Below are 18,871 nucleotides of genomic sequence, written 5' to 3' on the forward strand. Positions count from 1 at the left end.
TCTGTGTGGGAATCAAAGATTTGGTGTTTTCTGTCATGGCCTGTGCTACAAAATCCTGTATTATCATCTTATATAACTTCCTTAATCTTTGCATGCTTCATCTCTCAATATAAAATAACAATGCCCACTTCTGATTTATGTGGGAAATGGTGTAGCTACAGCTATAACTTCTGAGTGGTTTAACAGCTGATGGAAGGCACAGATAAGTTCAGGGACTTGGGACTGCTGAGAGGTTAGCAGGAGTGTGTAGGGACTGAAGGGATGGTCACAGGACTTTTGCTAAAATGAAGTACCACTGATTTACGTTGTTAAAAAAGAATACTGGTGAAATGGGTACAGTCAGATATAGTCAGAATGAACGGGTTCTTGAAAGTGTCTCTTCCAACTCACTATCCTTGCTGCCTGAGCAAGAATGATTTGAGTTTAATCTCACTGAAGACATTGTCCTATCCCATAGTGCTGCTAGCACTGGGGTGTGCATTCTAAAGCTGTCCTTTGGAACGATGTGAACATAGATTTTCAGTTCTATGTGTTCATTGTGAACTTCAACTGCTCTTTTGGAATAGTTGTCTCATTATTCTCAGCTTAAAAAAAACCAACTTGCTCATGATTTACTGTCTTCAGCATTTACTTTCTCTATAAATCCTTAGGAAAATGTTGGAATTTTCCATTGCAGTTAAATATAAAAGCTTCGAGGTGTCTTTAAAAAACCAACCAAACAAAAATGGATGAGCTCATTTTAGAGCATAAAATTACTGATTTTTAAAACTACAGAAATCAATACAATGCTGGTTACACTGTCAGGACAATTGATAGTAAGGACCAAGAATGTGGTTATTGGGTCAGAGATGCTAATTTAGCATGCTCAGTCTGTAAGTCAGTGAACCATTTATTGTGATGTTTTTGTTTAGTTTTAGTAATTTCATGCATAAATTTTGCAGCAAATCAATTCAGTGTTGAAGATTTGACTACAGACTCTTGTGAATTCACTATGAGCCTTTGGACTAAAGGCTACAATGTAAAAGGCAAGGCAAAAACATTATTTGTCTTGATACTTCTTTTTCTTCTTTCCCCTTAGTGTCTCAAGGCTGATCTCAGTGCAGTCTATAAAATCTGCAAATAAAACAGATCTGTGGGGAATTCTACAATTTCTTACTTAAATAGATAGCACTACAAATTTTGCAACCCAGAGAAGGGAATGATAGCTAGTATCAGCATTCAGACACTTCAGTTCTGAATTACTAGAAGGAAAATGGACACATGATCACTAAGTGAAAAAATGTGAACACTAGTAAAATCAGTAATGTTCCATAGGAAATTAAAATATCCTTAAAGTTTACCAAATTAATTAATGACCATGACTTGTTCATGAATTACAACTTGTTCTGCACTTGGCTACAGTTACTTGATTTAATGCTTTCTATCAGTGACTGAAGCTATTCAATTCCACTTAGATATCAAAAGCGATTTGCATGATACAAACCCTCAATGAACTTTGATGTTCATTATCTTTCAGTTCATTTCTCCCATCCAATTTTGTGGAAGATCTAGACAAGACTGTGCTAGAGATCTTTAATCCTACATTTTAGGCATTCTTGGAGGTGAGTGTGAATGGGGCCAGCAGGGAAAATCAGCATGCCTTTGCAGCTTAGGAGCAGAACAAACTCTGTCCCATTGTGAGTGTAGGAATCTTAACTTCTAAGATAATGTCAAAATGGCTGAACAAGGCTGGAACAGTGCAAGGATATGCTACATCTGGTAGCATGCCCTTTGGCTTGAGGCTACTGGGGCTTGAGGGTTTCCTCTGCTTTCTGTAATTGGTCCAATTCACACAACAAAAACCCACAGCGCAGCTCCAAGAGATAGAACTATGCCTGGGAAAGAAAAGGCTGTCAGTAAGCAAGCTGTGAAGCTGCTGCAGCATGGGGGAATCATAGAATCACAAGGTTGGAAAGGACCTACAAGATCATCTAGTCCAACTGTCCTCCCACCACCATTGCTACCACAAGCACTAAACCATATCTTGTAGCTCCTCATCCAGACGCCTCTTGAACGCTGCCAGGGATGGCGACTCCACCACCTCCCTGGGCAGCCATTCCAGTGCCTGACCACTCTCTGAGAGAAAAAGTTTTTCCTTACATCTAACCTAAATCTCCTCTGGTACAACTTGTGGCCATGTCCTTAGGTCCTGCTTGTTGCCTGGGAGAAGAGGCCAAACCCCACCTCATCACAACCTCCTTTCAATGAGGTCTCCCCTGAGCCTCCTCTTCTCCAGACTAAACAATTCCAGCTCCCTCGGGAGATCTCAGGATTCTAAGAGGCAGCATCACACAGGAACTCTGGCCTCGTTCTTTCCCACTGGTACCACTGGAATCACACTGACTGGTTGGAATTTCTTTGTCTTGAAATTCTAATTACTCTACAAATTTCGCTTTCCTGTAGATGTTAGGTAGGGCATAACTTTAAACTTGAGGTAAATATCAATTTTCTTAAATTTAGCATTTATCTATTTAAACTGAGTATCTTATTAAAAACCACACAGCTAGTTACTTCCTCTGCCAAAAGCTGTAGAGAGCAGACCTCTGGTAGCACATTCTTGAGGAGATTACTGACTCCTAGATGATTCTGATTTCCTCCTATTACCACTCACATCTCCTGTCTCATATGGTAATAAATACCTTAATTTGACAGGACACAGTAACTGTTTTAAAACTTTCCTTTTCTTCTGGCAAGTGCTACACTGCCTCAGATCCCTTCACTTTCTTTTTCATTCATTTTTAATAGCAGAGAGATTGAACTATTGAGAAACTATATTTTCAATTTCTTTTTGGTAGTATAAACTCTAGTCCTTATGAGACACGGGTGTCATTTGAGCTGTACTTTGTATTTGCTTCTTTCAGTATCTACAATGATTGATAATAAAACACAGATTAAAGCAGTGGCTTCTTTTTTTTTTTTAAGATTGGGGCAGCAAGGAAGACAGATACTTTTGCTTTGTATGTTTCTGTCATCCAAGACAGGTATTTGTTTTTATCTCCAGCAAGAGAATGGATTAAGTCTGCCTATTCAAAAATCCCAAAAGCACTGAGAAGGGGGGGAAAAATGTGTCAAAGTAAGAAAACCTGAATTTTAAAGTAAAGTTTCAAGAGCTTCCCTTCTTCACTGAAGAAAGACTGGGTACAGGCCCTGAGCAATGTGCTGCTAAATTGTTAGTGTGAGAAGAAAAACAACACACCATATATATATATATTGTATTTATTTGTTAGCATAATCCTTGCAAAATCCCTCACCCAGTTACTGGAATGTATAAGACCATCAAACTCACAATATTCCATTATATTATAATGACTATGATCTTCTGTGTTTTCCTAGACAGAAGCCGCAGTCCTTAACAAGGACAGAGTACAGTAACAAGGAGAAAAAGGGTGTTGGGGAGCATGACTGGGGCTGCTCTGTAGGAAGGCATGAGCCAGAAAGAAGCCCCCAGCACAGGGCATTCTCTCAGTGGCCAGGGCACAGCCCCACCACATCTGACAACAGCAGGCAGAGATGAGTGTGGTAACGGAGTCCACCTGTGCAGCCCCAGATGTGACAAGTGATGAACCAGGTCTAAGGTCCTTCCAGTGAATTCAGTCATCATCATCAGCAGTCCGCCAGGTCAAGGCTACAATGCAGTTTTAGTCCACATGGCAGGTGGGTTCCCTTGCAGACAGAGATCAGGGTAGGCCAGTGGCTGCTTGTTGCAGTTAAGACCGATGAATGCCCTCGGAGCCCTAATGAAGCATTGCTTACATACACCATCCATTCTATAATGTACACATTTATGTTAATCAAAGTGCTGCTGGTATGAAAAGCCTTGCTAAAGACAACATCACTGTTTCTGAATTTTGATCTACTTATTACTGCTCTTTGACTTTTTTGGCAACTTGTGTTTCCCGTTGATAATGTGAAATAATCTGTACAAGTATGAAGCTATTGATAAAAAGGAAAAGCAAGCCAGCCAGCCATATAAATAAAAAAGTGTTATAACCTTTGAACTCTAGAAAGTAGGCAGGAGCAAGCCACAGGCCTTGCCCAACAAGCCACAGAAAGAGCAGCAGCACACCACGACGCCAGGACATTTTAATATTAGGTATTATGATAGGCAAAAGGCAGAGGTACCAGATAAAGTACTGGGACGTGCACACTTTGTTAAAACTCACAAAAATAGCGGTGTGTAGGAAACAACAAAAAACAAGGTCTTTGTAAAACGCTACGGACACAACCAGGAGCAGAAGCAGCTGCGGCAGGAAAGCTGCGAGCCCAAGGGCAAAACTCCATTTGCTCTCCGCAGTTAAATACAACATGTAGAAATAGGGAGAGAAGTTGTGTCGGATATCCCTCCTGGTCAGGTGGTAGAGGTAGGCCTGCTCTAAAAACTCCCAGCCGTACAGGCGGTAAAACAGGACGGTCAAGGCGGCCAGGGCAGATCCAGCGATCGCTCCGAAAAGCAGCGCGTTGCGGTTCAGCGCCCGCACAACCAGCCTCCAGACGCCCCCTACCAGCGTAAACTCGGCCGTTCCGTGCCGCCCCTTCCCCGCCGCCCCTTCCCCGCCGCCCTGCAGGTGCAGCGCTATGGGCAGCGCGTAGGTCAGCGGGTAGATCTTCAGGTGCACGGCCAGCCCGTAGCACAGCGCGGCCCTCCCTACGCTCCCCGCTTCCACCAGGTGCAGGGCGGCCAGCACACACACGGCCACCAGCGCCTCCGCGTTGCCCCGGCTGGACACGGCCGCGGGCAGCGGGTTGAGCAGCCAGGCGGCGGCGCAGCACCCGCAGGCCCGCCCGGGGGAGGCCCCTCGGCGCCGCAGGGCCCGGTAAGCCACGCCGGCGGCCGCCAGGTCCCCGGCCACGAAGAGCAGCTTCCCGAAGAGCTCGCCGAGGAGAACGTTGGGCGTCAGCAGCCAGGCCAGCAGCGGCGTGTAGCGGAAGGTGGCCCGCCGGTAGGGCGACCGCCCCTGGGTCACCAGCCGCGCCGCGTCCGTGAACACCCGGTAGTCGACGTCGGTGTACCGCACCCGCATGACCGCGTCCTGGTACAGGCCGTACAGCACCAGGCACAGCCTGGCCGACAGCCCCGCGCCCAGCGCGGCGCCCAGCCCCGGCCACCCCCCCGCCATGGCCGCGCTCAGCAGCGCGCTTCCGCCGGCTCGCGGAGAGCGGCCAGCGGTGCTGCGCATGCGCGCGGTGGCGCGTGCGTGGTGCGGCGCTGAAGCCGCTGCCCTGCACGGGGAGGGGAAAGGGCGCTTCGTTTAGAATCACGCACTCTCCAAGGTTGGAAAAGATCTTCAAGATCACCCAGTCCAACCATCCACCTATCACCGACAGTACTCGCTAAATCACGTCCCTCAACACAAAATCCAGGCGTTCCTTGAACACCTCCAGGGTCGGTGACTCCACCACCTCTCTGGGCAGAATTTACAAAGAGGTATCCGTTTTTCCGTCTGTGTAAATCGCTATGTGTTGCCATATGTAGGTTCCCCCAAAAGCCATGCTTCCTCCTTATTTCCGTGGCAAACGCAACAAATAGAAAGTACACAATAATACCATCGGATGGAGAAAATTCTCAGCTGCAAACAGCTGTTAGCTGTGCATTTTTGTGGGCAGTGGCCAGGAGCCTGCATGCCATGCTCCTCAAAACATGTGCCAGTGGAGGTGACCCGCTGTTCCACAGCTGCTGTGAGGGTGTTGAAATGAGGTACCCACTGCCTTACTGTGCTCCTATCCACTGCTTGGTCACCTTAAGCATTCAACAAGCATTGATGAATGTCAAAGGGTACAATTTTTCCTGCATAGAGGAATTCAATCCTATGCATTTGCTCCATCAGCAGTTCCACGTTAGACGCCATTTTGTCACTGTCCCTCTGCTGCCGTCTGTCACAGGGCGACAACATGTAAAATCCACCTTCAGTGTCATGGGCCAACGTAATAAAATAGGAGATGTTACTTTCAGAGCAGCCTTTGTACTAACTTCCATAGGAATCATCATGAAATTTCTCCATTAATTTACCGTATGACACCATTAAGTCCTAAAGCTGATAATTAAGGTATTTGGGGGATTGGTGATATTTCACCTCCTTCCTCCTTTTATATATCTTGTACCATAATGGTTGGGATATTGTACAGAAAGCTCTGTCACCTAATCTTTTGCAGTGGCCGAAGTAACATGTGAAAATGCTAGGAAATAATAGAGGCTTACAGAATCATTGGAACTGAAATCACTTGATAGTCTATGGAACCATGAGTCCAAGAAAAATTGTGCATGTAGATCCTCAATTCTGAGTTTTTATTTCAGGAAGTTTATTGCTAAAAAAGAATCGTTCTTGCCATCTCCCTGTTTCCTCCCAGGATTATCTTGTGATTCTTGTGATTGCTAGAAGAGAATTCATTGCAGTTAATTTGATGGTGTGTCAAATTTAAATGTTGCTGTTTAAATAATACTAGTTTAATAAAGAAACGTATCCATCTGGTGGTCTCTAAGATGTTTTCTTTGTTTGTTTCTGACAGTTTGTTTTTGGACAAATATTTTATTCTCCTCTGAAGTTAACAGAAGTTGCGAGGCTGTCCCTAGTGACTGTTTATCTGGATTCTAAAGAAGAAAAGGTAGGTAATTTAATTCTAAAGTGTTCTAAAGTTAATAAAATAGAAAAACTACTTTAGCTATTGTTGTATATAATGTAACTGTATGACATTGCTCATGCTGAAAAAATAATTGATTTTCCTTATCAATAATTTAACATCTTGAAAATAAGCCTGAAGCACTGCAGAGAATTAATGTCTGGCTCAAAAAAGTGTTTGGCTTCAGATTTGATACCAGCTTGCTTAACCTGGTTTGTCATGTAGACTTTAATGCAGGAAGGAGGGCAGTCTTATTAAAGCTGTAAATCTATTGTTCCTGTAAAATGCTGCTTTTATTTATACAAGACACGAGGAGCCACTTTTAGAAAATGCTAGAAAATAAAAACTAATAGAACCACTGAGACCAAAGCTGATTGATTCCAGTGCACATGAAGATGGAAACAGTATGAAGGAAAATGTGGAGTGGAGTCGAGCATAATCATGCATAAAATATGAATTAAATAGAAATGCATATGGGAATATATGCACATCTATTTATTTTATAAGCATCTGCTTGTATGTGCAGACAGTAAACAGACCTTTTCTGTTACCCATTGCGTATTTGGATTACACAGTCTCAGAGATGATACCATCAGATATTTTATAAACTGGAGGCTACTGAAGAGGTGTAAAGAAGGCAACTGAACTAAAAGATGATTTTGGTAATATGTAGGAAGTAAGATCTTTGAACTTCTAAAAGGGTAGACTGCTGTGCTATGATTTATTTGGGTTCCCTTCCAATTTCTTTGGTTTTTGAACTTCAAATGTTTCCTTACAAGAGAAATATTCCTGTGTAATGTATTTATCAACTGCCACTGTGATTGATAAAGCAATTGGTACAATCTGTTTCTTGCAGCACATAAAATTTGATAGAAAAACTGAATGACATCTATGTTAGATATTTTGGGCTTGGTAAAATTATTTTTTGCAAATATAAGTGATGCCTTCCAAATATTTGTGTTGGGTTGAACTTCAGCTATTTTTGACAAAAGGAAAGTATGGCTAAGATTATATAATGATGTATTCACTTCTGCTTTGATACTGGAATTAATAATACAGTAGGTTTTTCAAAAATAAGATGAAAAAGCTATTAGATCTCTTCACAAAAGAAAATCACTGTTATAAATATAAGGTCACAAGTTTTCACTTTTCTTTTTTTTTCTGTTAATGTATTTACTTAATACTGATGGATAAATCTATTCCCTTATTCACACATTATGCTAAAAATGTGGCTAGTCAGAAAATGTGCTATGATTGTAAAGGAAATTTTTTTCATCACATTATGGCTTCTCAAAACATGTTATAGGTGTTGCTTGCAGAGTTCTTCCTGTGGTAATTATGTTGGTTGTATGCTAGAGTAGTGAGTAAAACACTAGCCCTTCAGGAAAAAAAAAGTACTTGATAAAAATCAGTTTGTAGGGATACCTGATAAAGGATAGCATTTCAGAAAAAAAACCTACCATTGAGAAAATGCTTGTGGAACATTTGTCAGCAAGAGTAAGTCTTCTGAAGAATGATGCTGACATAGGGAGATTCCAAAAACTTGTCTAGATTTAAGGCAGCCATAAGTGTCCTAAACAGCTTTTGGTCACAAGACATAAAAATAAGTGAATAAGGGAAATATTTTGTGTATTTTGAGTCAATAACCACTTAATACAACATTTTCCAATTATTCAGAGAAAGAAAAGAGACAAAGCTTGGAAAGTATCTGTTTCACACTTCTCCTACAATTCTTTTATCAAATATGAAAGATAGGTTGTAGTTACAGCAGATAAAATCTCTCTTGAGTGCGAGACATTGGAGATCTTTGCTACTACCCAATTCCTGAGGTCATATCCATATAGATGGATGAGACACAAAACTATATTTTGATCTTCTGTTCTTATTTTTTTGATTGATAAGTAGATATCAAATATGGAAAGAAAATCGTATCAGCTCTGCTACTTTCTTCTAACACTGCTCTCAGAACAGAAGAGATATAGACATGAAAAGGCACAAGAGCTAATTATCAATAGTTTGTTTGGAAACAGGTCCCAGTGACTTCTTTGGCTAAGTGGCTAAAGTAATAAGTGCAGAATTATGGGCTGTAACTCAAAAGTTACAGAGGCTGTGGTTGAAGCCAGAATTTTTATGATGTCCCTTGAAACAACATACTGGCATTTGATCACAAATCAAGTACTTTTCTGGGTAGCTGAACTATGGAAATTTTGAAATTTGACCTCTTTTAGCTTACATGACCTTTGGATTCAATGGGATCCAGTAACGTATGAGTTTTGGTCAAACCTTTTCCCGAGGAAGGAGCAGTTGTGGTTTCTCTCAGTCTTCCTCTCACTACCCCAGTTTCTTCTAATAAATTGTGCCCAGCCCTTTAGACTGAGTGTCAGGTGATTTTTCTGAGATGTAGGACACCTGCATTTAGAATGGTTTAAGGATGTTTTCTGCATCCCTGCAGAATAACATTGTGAGCCTTAGAGAAAAAAGATAGTGGGGTAAGCCGCTGATAGTTTGATCTGAACTACTGTTTTAGGGTTGTTTTTTGTTCTTGCTCAAAAAAAAAAAAAAAAAAAAAAGTCTGTGAAATTTCACTGAGTAATTCTGGCTAAAGATTTGCTGGAGGAGCAGAGCTCTCAGTTGTTTCTGCAAGTTTTCTGAGAAAGGTGACTGACACTATTAGAGCTGCTCTTAGTGCTTCTGCATAACAAAGGTCTGCGGCAGGAATCCAAAACACTGGGGAATGAATGTTACCCTGAGCATTGCTCCTAATTGCTGTGATCAGAAATGATCCCTTCTTCCAGAAGGTAACAATGGGCCAGCAAAGTTACAGAGAGCTACTTGGAAGCAGGCTTTGCTGTTGTGTGGCTATGTTCATACTTACTTTTGCTTATTGAGGTAGGGACAAATAATTCTACCTGCGGATATAATCTCAAACTAAAATGCACGATATTGGCTGAGATGAACAGTAAGAGATGATCTTCACCCCCACTATTTCTTTACGCTTTTAAGCATTGAATGGAATTCCAAGGATGTGGTGTTGCTTTTTTTCCCAGCAGACAGAGATGAGTTCCAAGTCTCTACTGTAGATAGTTCTCTTATGTAGCACTAAGAGATTTCTAAAATTACTTAGTAAAATCAATGATGTGGTTTTTTGCTCTTGTCTTTATGGTCAAAACTAATCAATATGGCAGGGAAGTTTATATCTTAAATTCTCTTATGTTTTCTGACAACAACAACAAAAAAAGCAAACAGCCTTATGAAGAGCTGCCTTTCCTTCTCAACAGTAAACATCTTAAATGTTTCTTCTGTCAATAATCCTGTGAGCATTGTTGCACTTCAACAAACACTGAAAAATATATTAAAAGAAAAAAAAGTCTTCTAACCTTTGCCCTTCTTTTGTCTTGTTTCCTAATGGCATTTTCATCTAGGCACAATCAAAATAAAAAGAAGAGGATGCATAATTCAGGGAGGATGTGGGATCAGTGAGAACATATCACAGTGCTAGAGTGAGGGGTTTGTGTCCTACCACCTAGATTTTACTTGTACTGTCTTGTATAAGACTTGAAAGTCTTGAAGAGCTGTTCACAGAAACAGGTAAGAAGACTGAAGTAGTATGCTATGAGAAAGTTTTAAAAAGAATCAGGCCTGTAAATGCTGCATTGGCAATATTTATGAGCAGAAGTAGGTGGCTTTTGGATTATGATGAGGCTTCTGATTACCTCATAGTGCATCGTATTTACCCAGCTGTGGTTGTGCAGCTGATCAGAAGCAGCTGTTATGAAAGGTAGTGCCTGGCTGCTAGGGCTAACTGTTCTGGAAGGGCTCCAGAGTACATGAAGAACTGTAACAGGTGAGAGTGTGCGTGTGGGGAGTGTGTAGGATTTCTCCTGTGGGAGTGGTAGAAGAGAAGAGGGAACATATTGTTCTATAAAGAGTTTTGTGTTCAGTTTCCTGTTCTTCAGTCAGTATGTCTAGAAGAAAGTTCAGATGGGGTTTCTCAGCTCCTCCATGCTTGGAAGGTCAGATAACTGTAGGAGCTGTTAGGGTGCTCTCCTCATGTAGTGACGTGGGTAATCCTCTGACTTTCCAAAAGCTTGTTTTGAGCTTTACTTCTAAGCTTTATCTACCTGGGTAGGAAAGGTCTGAATTGGAAAGAAAAAAACAATAAATCCTCTCTTGGCTTAGCTTGTAAGAGACTGCTCTGGATAATTCTTGGTACTGATAACTGGATCTACGAGTATATGAGATAATAGGTGAATGAAGACCTCTTGGGTTTCCACATCTGAAAGATTTACAAAAAGCAATTGTTCTCTGATGGATAAAACTTAAGATATTCCCTCTGGTAAGGAAATGAAATATTCTTTTAGCTACTTGTAGTGCTTTTGGCCTTGACCAATAAAGGGCTTCCCTGTCTTATGACGTAAGTATTTTGAACTGGTTAAATAACTTCTGAAATTAAATAGCATATTGCTACTAGTGTTATTAAACAGTTTACAAGTGATGGAATGGTCTTATAATTATTTAGGGAAGGAGTCCTGAATTTGTGGAGAAGCTATTAAATGCTTTGGTAGGAAAATAAGCACTTATTTTTCTAATGCTTTTTAAAAAAGAAAAACAACAAAAAAAAAACCAACAGAAAAAAACTTGTCATATCCTTGACTAGTAATTCCTTCTGTGGTATCCTAATCTATTTTGCATAGTGGCTAAGGTGCTGTTATACTTGGTACTATACAACTGTAAACTAAAGAGAGAGACTACCGTAGACAGAGTTAGCTGTAGATAATGAATCCTTATGTAACTACCTGTAGAAATTGACTTTTTTTTTTTTTTTTTTTTTTTCCAGTAACTAAATAGTATTTTCTATCTCCTTAATGTTTATTTAGTTATGCTTCATTCATACTCCCTGACAGACATTCAGCTGGACTAGTTGCTTATGAACGTTTTCAGTTCTAGCCCTATCTCTTAATATATGCTCTCAGACAGTGATGCTTCTTCAGAGTATAATTACATAGTGGCATTTGGCAGTTACAGTTCTATTTCTACTGTTCCCTTCTTGTATAGGATGTTACTATTGTAACTTTAAGTACATGCGTTTCTTAATTCAGTCTTCAGAGTTTATTCATTCACTGTTGATTCCAAGTGGGAGCTGTGCCTTCAGTATGTTCATCATTTTCCCCCCATTTGTTGTACTAAATAATGTCCTCCCTCACACGTAACCTTAAGGTGCTGTTTAGCCCCTTTAGCTGTGCAGGTCCGCTGCACCTGGATCAAAAGAGAAAGGAATACTCCATTGTTAGGAGCACACAGTGTTTCAGTAGTAAAAATTCTCAGGAAAGTAAAAAATTCTGAAGGAAAGTAAAGCCACTGTAGTGAATTCAGGCAGGTCATGTTCATAGTTGTCAGGATTTGTATGGAGTGTTCTCTCTCTGCACTGTGTGGTGTAACTAGTAATGGGCACAGCATTTGTGTCTCTACTATTTGGCTATCTTCATTCTGAATATTGTTGAATTTCAATATTTGTCCTTGCTGACTGCCACGTCGCTGAGTTTGACAGGTTGTTGCCAGAATTTGAGTGTGCTGACATAAATTTTGCATGTGTGTCAGCAGAGAGTCAACAAATAATTTTCTTGTGGCAGAGTAGATCCTGCTTTGTTTATGTAAAGTAGCAGATTAGGAAAGGCTGCCTTTTGAGAGAAGGGGGATGGCTATATCTGATATTTATTTGATGAATCTTTCAAAGAGCTGATTGTGCCAAAAATACAGCACAAAAATGTCCCTCAGGCAAGGTGTACCTTAGGCTGAAATATTGATACGATGAAAAGTAGTTTTCCTTATTTAGACTGCCTTGTATTTGTGCAAATAGTAAGGTAATTACTTCTGTAAAAATAAAGAGTCAGCGGTTGATACATACTGAGCTATGCTATTTTAGGATGATGGGAATGTAATTTAGAGTTCCCTGTATTACTCAGTTTGGAACAGTGCAAAATTAGTGTTGTGTTGAAATATGTGTCATGCTTGTACAAAATATATAAATCATTTGCCCTGACTCTTCAAATGTTTAGCTTCAAAGGAGTAACTGCTGGGAATCAGAAGAGGAGAAAATTTTTCTACTTCCAGTAGAAATTACTTTGTAGAAATTTTTAGCTAACGTAAAGTAGAGGCAGCTGAAAAATGAAATTTCTGCATCAGTAAACCTGTGACTTTCTTCAGGAGAACTGCTATGTCAGGATTTCATTCCTGCTAAACTGTTTTTAGTAACTGTAAAATCTGCAATGATTCTTTATATGAAATGGCTAATAAAACCCAGAATATTGTTTCTGGTTTTATTTTGTTGAGTTTCTTGCTGCTTTACAACTGATGTATAAAGACAGTTTCCCTTTCTGAGAGCCAGGCTGTCCCTAGAATTGTTCAGGGGAAAATGGAATAGCACTTGCCTAGGGCATATTGCTACAGTCCCCCTTAGCATGATCAACAACAGAAGGATTCGTTTGTTCAGTGTCCCTTTTGATGTTCCTCTGAATTTGCAAGTTCATTCTTCTATGAAGTAAGAATAACCTTCACGTGTAAAGCAATACCATGGTGAGATTTAAGTTCTACATGTATCCTTTGATGTCCTGTGAAGGCAAAAAGATTGAGTTCTTGTGTGTGTTTTCCAATGGAAATAAATCATCTTGTCTCCTGACCCCTTGGAGAATTCTTAAGAACTTCACAAGCTCAGGACAGGAAATAATCTTTAAGCCTTTCTGTCATCTGTTTCTCCTTCTGCTTCACAGAATTGCCATGGCTATGGTTTTCTTTGCATGTGGTATAGTAATCATAGCAGTAGCATGCATTTCTTGGGGAACACTTTCAAAAAAGAAAATGAATCCAACTCTCACACAAACTAAAGAAAATTATAATAGATAATTCTAATCTGGGTTCTTGTAATACTTCATATTTTTTAATATGGCAAATATTAACACATTATGTTTCTCTAAACCTAGCTGCTTATAAGTGAGTAATGATGAAACAAATGCTAAAAGTAATTTTTGTCTTCAGAGTGATTGAAATTTATGTATATATATTTTTGTGTGTGTCTGTGTGGACTTTTAGAATTCTCTGGTTTTTGAGATTGAGCTAAGAAACTCAAGACTGGAGGTAAGGAACTTTTCTCTTACTTTCTTGGGGAAGTTGTGAGGATGGGAAGCGAAAAGGTTATCTTAGATATTCTTCAAAACACAAACCTTTTATTAATATTGGAATCATGACAGCTTTCTCTCTTGATTGGACAATACTCTGTTGCTGGGGTTTTGATTTTTCTGGAGATGTGTGAAAAATCTGCAGTCGGAATGGGAGATACAGGTAGCTAAGCATGAAGCTTGAGTGTTTTAAGCACTGTTATTCCATCCTGCTTGGAACAAGTTCCTTCCCTTACTGCTTTTGGTGGGCCTGGATTATCTACCCTTACTACAGATCTTACTTTTCTGACGTCTGAGGTGGATAGGAAAGAAAACCACTGAAAAGAGCTACTGACAGATGGTGCTGGTGAAGCTATTTTGAAGGTTTGTTTTTCATGCTAGGGACAGTGGTACCAAGAGGATCAGACACCATATGGATTTGTCAGGTGACTTGAGGAAAGAAACAGCACACTGTGAATATGAGTAAGAACTGCATACGAGTAGATGCTTACAATAGCATTTCTAATAATGGCAGGAGCAATCAGTAAATACATACTCACTTGGTCTTCAAGATGTTGCTTTGAGGATTGTGCAACAGAGATTGTGATGGAATGAGCCATTTCATATAAAAGAGGAATCTAAGCTCATAACTGAAATGTATTCTGTTTCTTGTAATATGAAAGGTTTTTTTTAATGTTACTTTATTTTGACTTAGTTTATCTAGAGTTGTTTGTGATAGATTTCCTTAGTGGAGCATTCTTGTCTACCTCTGATTTTTTTTTTTTTTTTTTTTTTTCTAGATGCAAGATATGAGATAGGCTGATGGAAGGTTGGGGGTGGTAAGTGGTAAGTCTGGCCTCAGTTGTAGCAGGATACTTGTAGAGGAGGCAGCAAATGGCATCCATGTTAGAACAAATCATAAAGCAAAAGTGAGTGGCCCCTAAGCATAAGGAAGTGGGAGACCTGTTTACGCAGAACATGGATAAAGATTACTGAAGTAATTAGTGACTTTTTGTCTCAGAAGAACTGGTTCTATCTTAACTACTCAACTCGCAGAATTTTAAGGCAGTGACTGGTAGAATGAAATATGAACGCTGAGCACAGTGTTGGAGAAGATCAAGTTCAGTATTGTCTAAGGAACCTGAAGTGAACCTGGGACCTTATGGGATGTACCTGAAGGAACTGTCAGATGAAGTTGCTAAGCTACTGTCCATCAGATTTCAGAAGTCATGGAAGGCTGGTAAAGTTTCTAGTGACTGGAAAAGGGAAACATAACCCTCCTTTTAAGGAGGGAATAAAGAAAGAGACAGGCCAGTCAGTTTCACCTCACTGCCTGGCAAGCTCATGGAGCAAATCTTTGTGGAAACTATGTTAAGGCACATGGAGATCAAAGAAGTGATTTGTGACAGCCACCATGGGTGCTGTTAAGGGCAAATTGTACCTGAAAAATTTGGTGGCCTTCTACAATGAGATTACAGCAACCAGTGTCATCTAGTTGGGCTTGTGCAAATCACGTGGTACTGTCCCACACACCATTCTTGTCTCTGTGATTGAGATGCATGGATTTAATAGATGGACCACTCGATGATCACATTCAAAAATTTGCAGTCAAGGGCTCAATTTCAGCAATGAGTGATATCCCTCATGGGTCTGTATTGGAACAAGTATTATTTACTATCTTTGTTGGTGACATAAACAGTGGGATTGAATGCATTCTTGCCAAGTTTTCAAATTACACCACATTGTGTGGTGGAGGAAAGGGACACCATCCAAAGGAACCTTGAAAGGTGAGTCCCTATGGACCTCTCAAAGTTCTACAAGGACAATGTAAAGTCTTGCACCTGGGTCAGGTACTCTCAAAGAGCTCCATAAATAGGCAAAAGACTAACATTTTGACCAGAAAACTAGCACAGAATCCTGTGTTAACTTGATCCAGTCAGATCTGCTGTTATCTCAGCCCTTCAAGCCCCACATAGTCTGGTGGGTGACAATGCTGCTTATGGTGTGGGGGGCTGGAACAAGGTGATCTTCAGGGTCCTTTCCAACTCAAATCATTCTATGGTTCTGTGGAATACAATCAGTTTTTTTGTTTTTTTTTTTGTGTGTGTGTGTGTGAAGTATTTATTTTGAGATGTTTGCTTGTATACTGGAGCACAACTCCCTGTTGCACAACAAAAGCACATTCAGTAAGCCTGCTCTGAAAAATTCCTTATTTTCTGAAGGTAAACTTTTTTTGTTGTAAATGAGTGAAGGGAAAAAAGGATAAAATTCTAGGAGACAAATGTGAGAAATTACATAATGCAAAACGTTGGTTCATTAGTCTTCCCAGCAACTTCTGATTGCATTGATCATTTTTAAATTGCTCTGTGTACGTCATAACATATCTTTGATTACATATCAGCATGTGCACTGATGATGCTTTTGTAATTCTGTTAGTCCAGTGAACAATTATGATATTAATTACTCAGTTTTTCCATAGTGCTTTTTGCATAAATGCAGAGCCATATTAAAATGGAAGGAAATCCAATTGAAGTTGGCAGGCATTTGCTGGTTTAAATTTGTTCAAAGTAAACAACTGAAAAGAGAATTCAAAAGTAGTTTTCAGTAATGTTGCAAGTCTTTTCTCTACTTTTCTAAAGTTAGCATAAAAAGACTTTGGGTTGCAATACCAGTTCCATGTGAGAGTTGGTTTGATTCTGGTATTTTTGAAGATTGTTTCCAACTTAACAATTAAACTTTTTGAAGGTGATACTGAGTTAAAGATTAATAGCAAAGGAGTGGGCAATGCAGGGTGCTGGTGAGGGGAAAATGTAAATTGTAATGTCTTGCAGGCTTGGATTACTAGCTTTGAGAGGTTATTTTATAACAAAGAATTGTTAAGTGTTGATTTTAAGCCTTTGTTCTTTTCCATCTCTGCAGAATAGCTTTAAAAGTTAAAATCTGTATTGGTGAAAAAATGCTAAAATCAGTCCTTGGTTCCAGGATCAGTATGATTTACCACAATAATCCTGTTTTCTTTTTTAGAGCAAGATAATGCAAAATATCAAGTTTTGGGGTGTGTAGACAGTCTCTAATGATGCTCGAGCCAATAGTGCATAACTATGCCAGCTGACCTTCTGTAGATTTGAGAACTGATTGCTTTCAGCATGCTCTTGCTGGAGGAATGGCCTAGAAACACTTACATGGTATAGCACTGAAAGAAAATGACCTGGTTTCTCTCTGTGTAACGTTAACTTTCTGAGTTTGGTGTCTAACCTAAGCTATCACTGCTCTAATTAATGTAAAGAGGTGTATGTCCAGTTAGCCAGAACAGATGACTCCACCAAAATAGGACAGGTGGAAAATGGTAAATGAGAGAAATATTTTGCTTCTCTGCATCTTTCATATGCTCTTCAAATGAATCATTAGATGTGAAAAATTCCCTTCCTCAGGTCTTGCAGGGCATGGCATTAATAATTCTGTCCCACTAAGTTATAAGGTCACTGTGCCTATTGCCTCTTTCCTACTACATATAAAATATATATATGGATACTGTGGATACCTATTAGTACCAAATTTCACTGAAAACAGGAATGCTAGTTTGTGAATTAGATCTTGCTGTGACATAGGATCATAGCTGAAAGGTGGTAATAAAGAAATAACAAGGGACAAATATAATTTCTGTAGTTAATCTCAAGAAGAATGAAAGAGGCATATGAAGAACTTTATTTAGGAGCTGAAGCAGGAAGGCTGTAGTAATTGCATGGTGGCTTTTACTGAACCATTTCTGCTCTGATGGTGTTCAGCATATGAACTAAGAGTAAGCTAATTTTAGTTTTTTATAATAAAGAGCGCAAGGTGGGGGTAGTGGTGGTGGTGAAATCTTATCATAAGCTTAGTGTACTGTTAGGTTCTGTTCCAAAGTTTTGCTGACTGGAAGGCCCTGTATTTAGGTGGAATCCACTTAAATAAATTAAATATGTATATGTTTCTGGCTAGTTCTGATTATGTGTAGAGAAAATACAAGGAATCGCCCATCAGCAAATCATTTGATATTAGAACCTAGCCAAGATTTTTGAATAGTAAAGCCTATCTTGATATGTTTCAACTATGTGTGTAAGTAAGATTTAGCAAGACCCTGTTTTCTTTTCAGAGAGAAAAGATACTCTTTGCCTATGTTTTGCTATTAGTTCTCTTTCCTGTCTCATGAAGGAAACTTTGCTGGAATGCAGATTCCCTCTCTTCCCTCATTTAACCAAATAACAGCTGGAAGGTTTAGTTCAGTTTTGGAAGTGAGATGTTGATGTGTATAAGTTTAAAATAAAAATAAAAAAAAAAAAAAATATATATATATATATATATATAAAAGTGCTGTTCCATAACTCATATTACATTAAATATCAACACTGCAGACAGTTTGAGTGCTAACTAGCTGAGTCACTCGCTGAAATAGAATAATAAAAATTTCTCAGTATTTGTCCTCACATTAAGTAATAACCTTCTTCTTTCCTGTTCCTTCCTGCTCCTCAAAGAAAAACCACCCATACAAAAAAAAACCCCAACTATATACAAAAAAAAAAAAAAAAAAAAAAATCAATGTGATGGATTTGTCAATATCAAAATGTTTGAAAATTCAAGAAGGGCTTACATGAGCTTTTGAAAAATGTCTACACAGAACTTCTATAAACTGGAGTAGAAGTTAAGTGTCCAAGCTCCCATTTTCTTTTGGAAATTCCCATAAATAGCTGTATCTTGAAACAGCTTGTGTTGTTTTTCTGTAGCAGTGGGGGATAAAAGCTTTTTTTCTTTTCTGTGAACGTGAAGCAAGTATCTCTTCATTTGAACACTGCCCAGTATTCAAATTCTACATGGTCTGAAAATCCAAAATGGAGAAAATAGATTTGGAAAACTACTTTTAAAATTGGCCTAATATGCAAAACTATTTCTCTCTGTACCTTCAATTAACTTATTAGCCTTTGCAGTTTCTATCCATGTATGGAAGTATTTTGCGCCCATTCACTTTATGTATTTTATTTCTTTCTATCTCTTCAGTGTCATCTTTTCTGCAGCCATTTATCTGTGATACT

The 18,871-nt window shown here is 39.4% G+C and overlaps 2 protein-coding genes across 2 annotated transcripts in view; one reads left to right on the forward strand and one right to left on the reverse strand.

The window, feature by feature from the left end:
• Positions 1–3,234: 3,234 nt before the first annotated feature.
• Positions 3,235–5,190, reverse strand: PIGM (phosphatidylinositol glycan anchor biosynthesis class M). The gene has a single exon (XM_031599551.2). The coding sequence runs from the start codon at positions 5,154–5,156 to the stop codon at positions 3,900–3,902; it is 1,257 nt and encodes a 418-aa protein (XP_031455411.1). The 5' UTR covers positions 5,157–5,190; the 3' UTR covers positions 3,235–3,899.
• A 91-nt stretch (positions 5,191–5,281) lies between these two features.
• The window catches only part of RGS7 (regulator of G protein signaling 7), a 256,768-nt gene continuing 243,178 nt past the window's right edge, over positions 5,282–18,871 (forward strand). The window contains exons 1-2 of the mRNA XM_090135373.1: positions 5,282–5,464; positions 6,544–6,639. The gene's annotated coding sequence lies outside the window, so the exon portion shown is untranslated. The remainder of the gene's footprint in view (positions 5,465–6,543; positions 6,640–18,871) is intronic.

This window comes from Phasianus colchicus, chromosome 2 (genome assembly GCF_987193195.1).
Source record: "Phasianus colchicus chromosome 2, bPhaCol1.hap1.1, whole genome shotgun sequence".
NCBI classification, from domain to species: domain Eukaryota; kingdom Metazoa; phylum Chordata; class Aves; order Galliformes; family Phasianidae; genus Phasianus; species Phasianus colchicus.

Excerpts from the sequence above, each read along its gene's own strand:
- PIGM (XM_031599551.2), bottom strand. The coding sequence starts at position 5,156 with ATGGCGGGGGGGTGGCCGGGGCTGGGCGCCGCGCTGGGCGCGGGGCTG.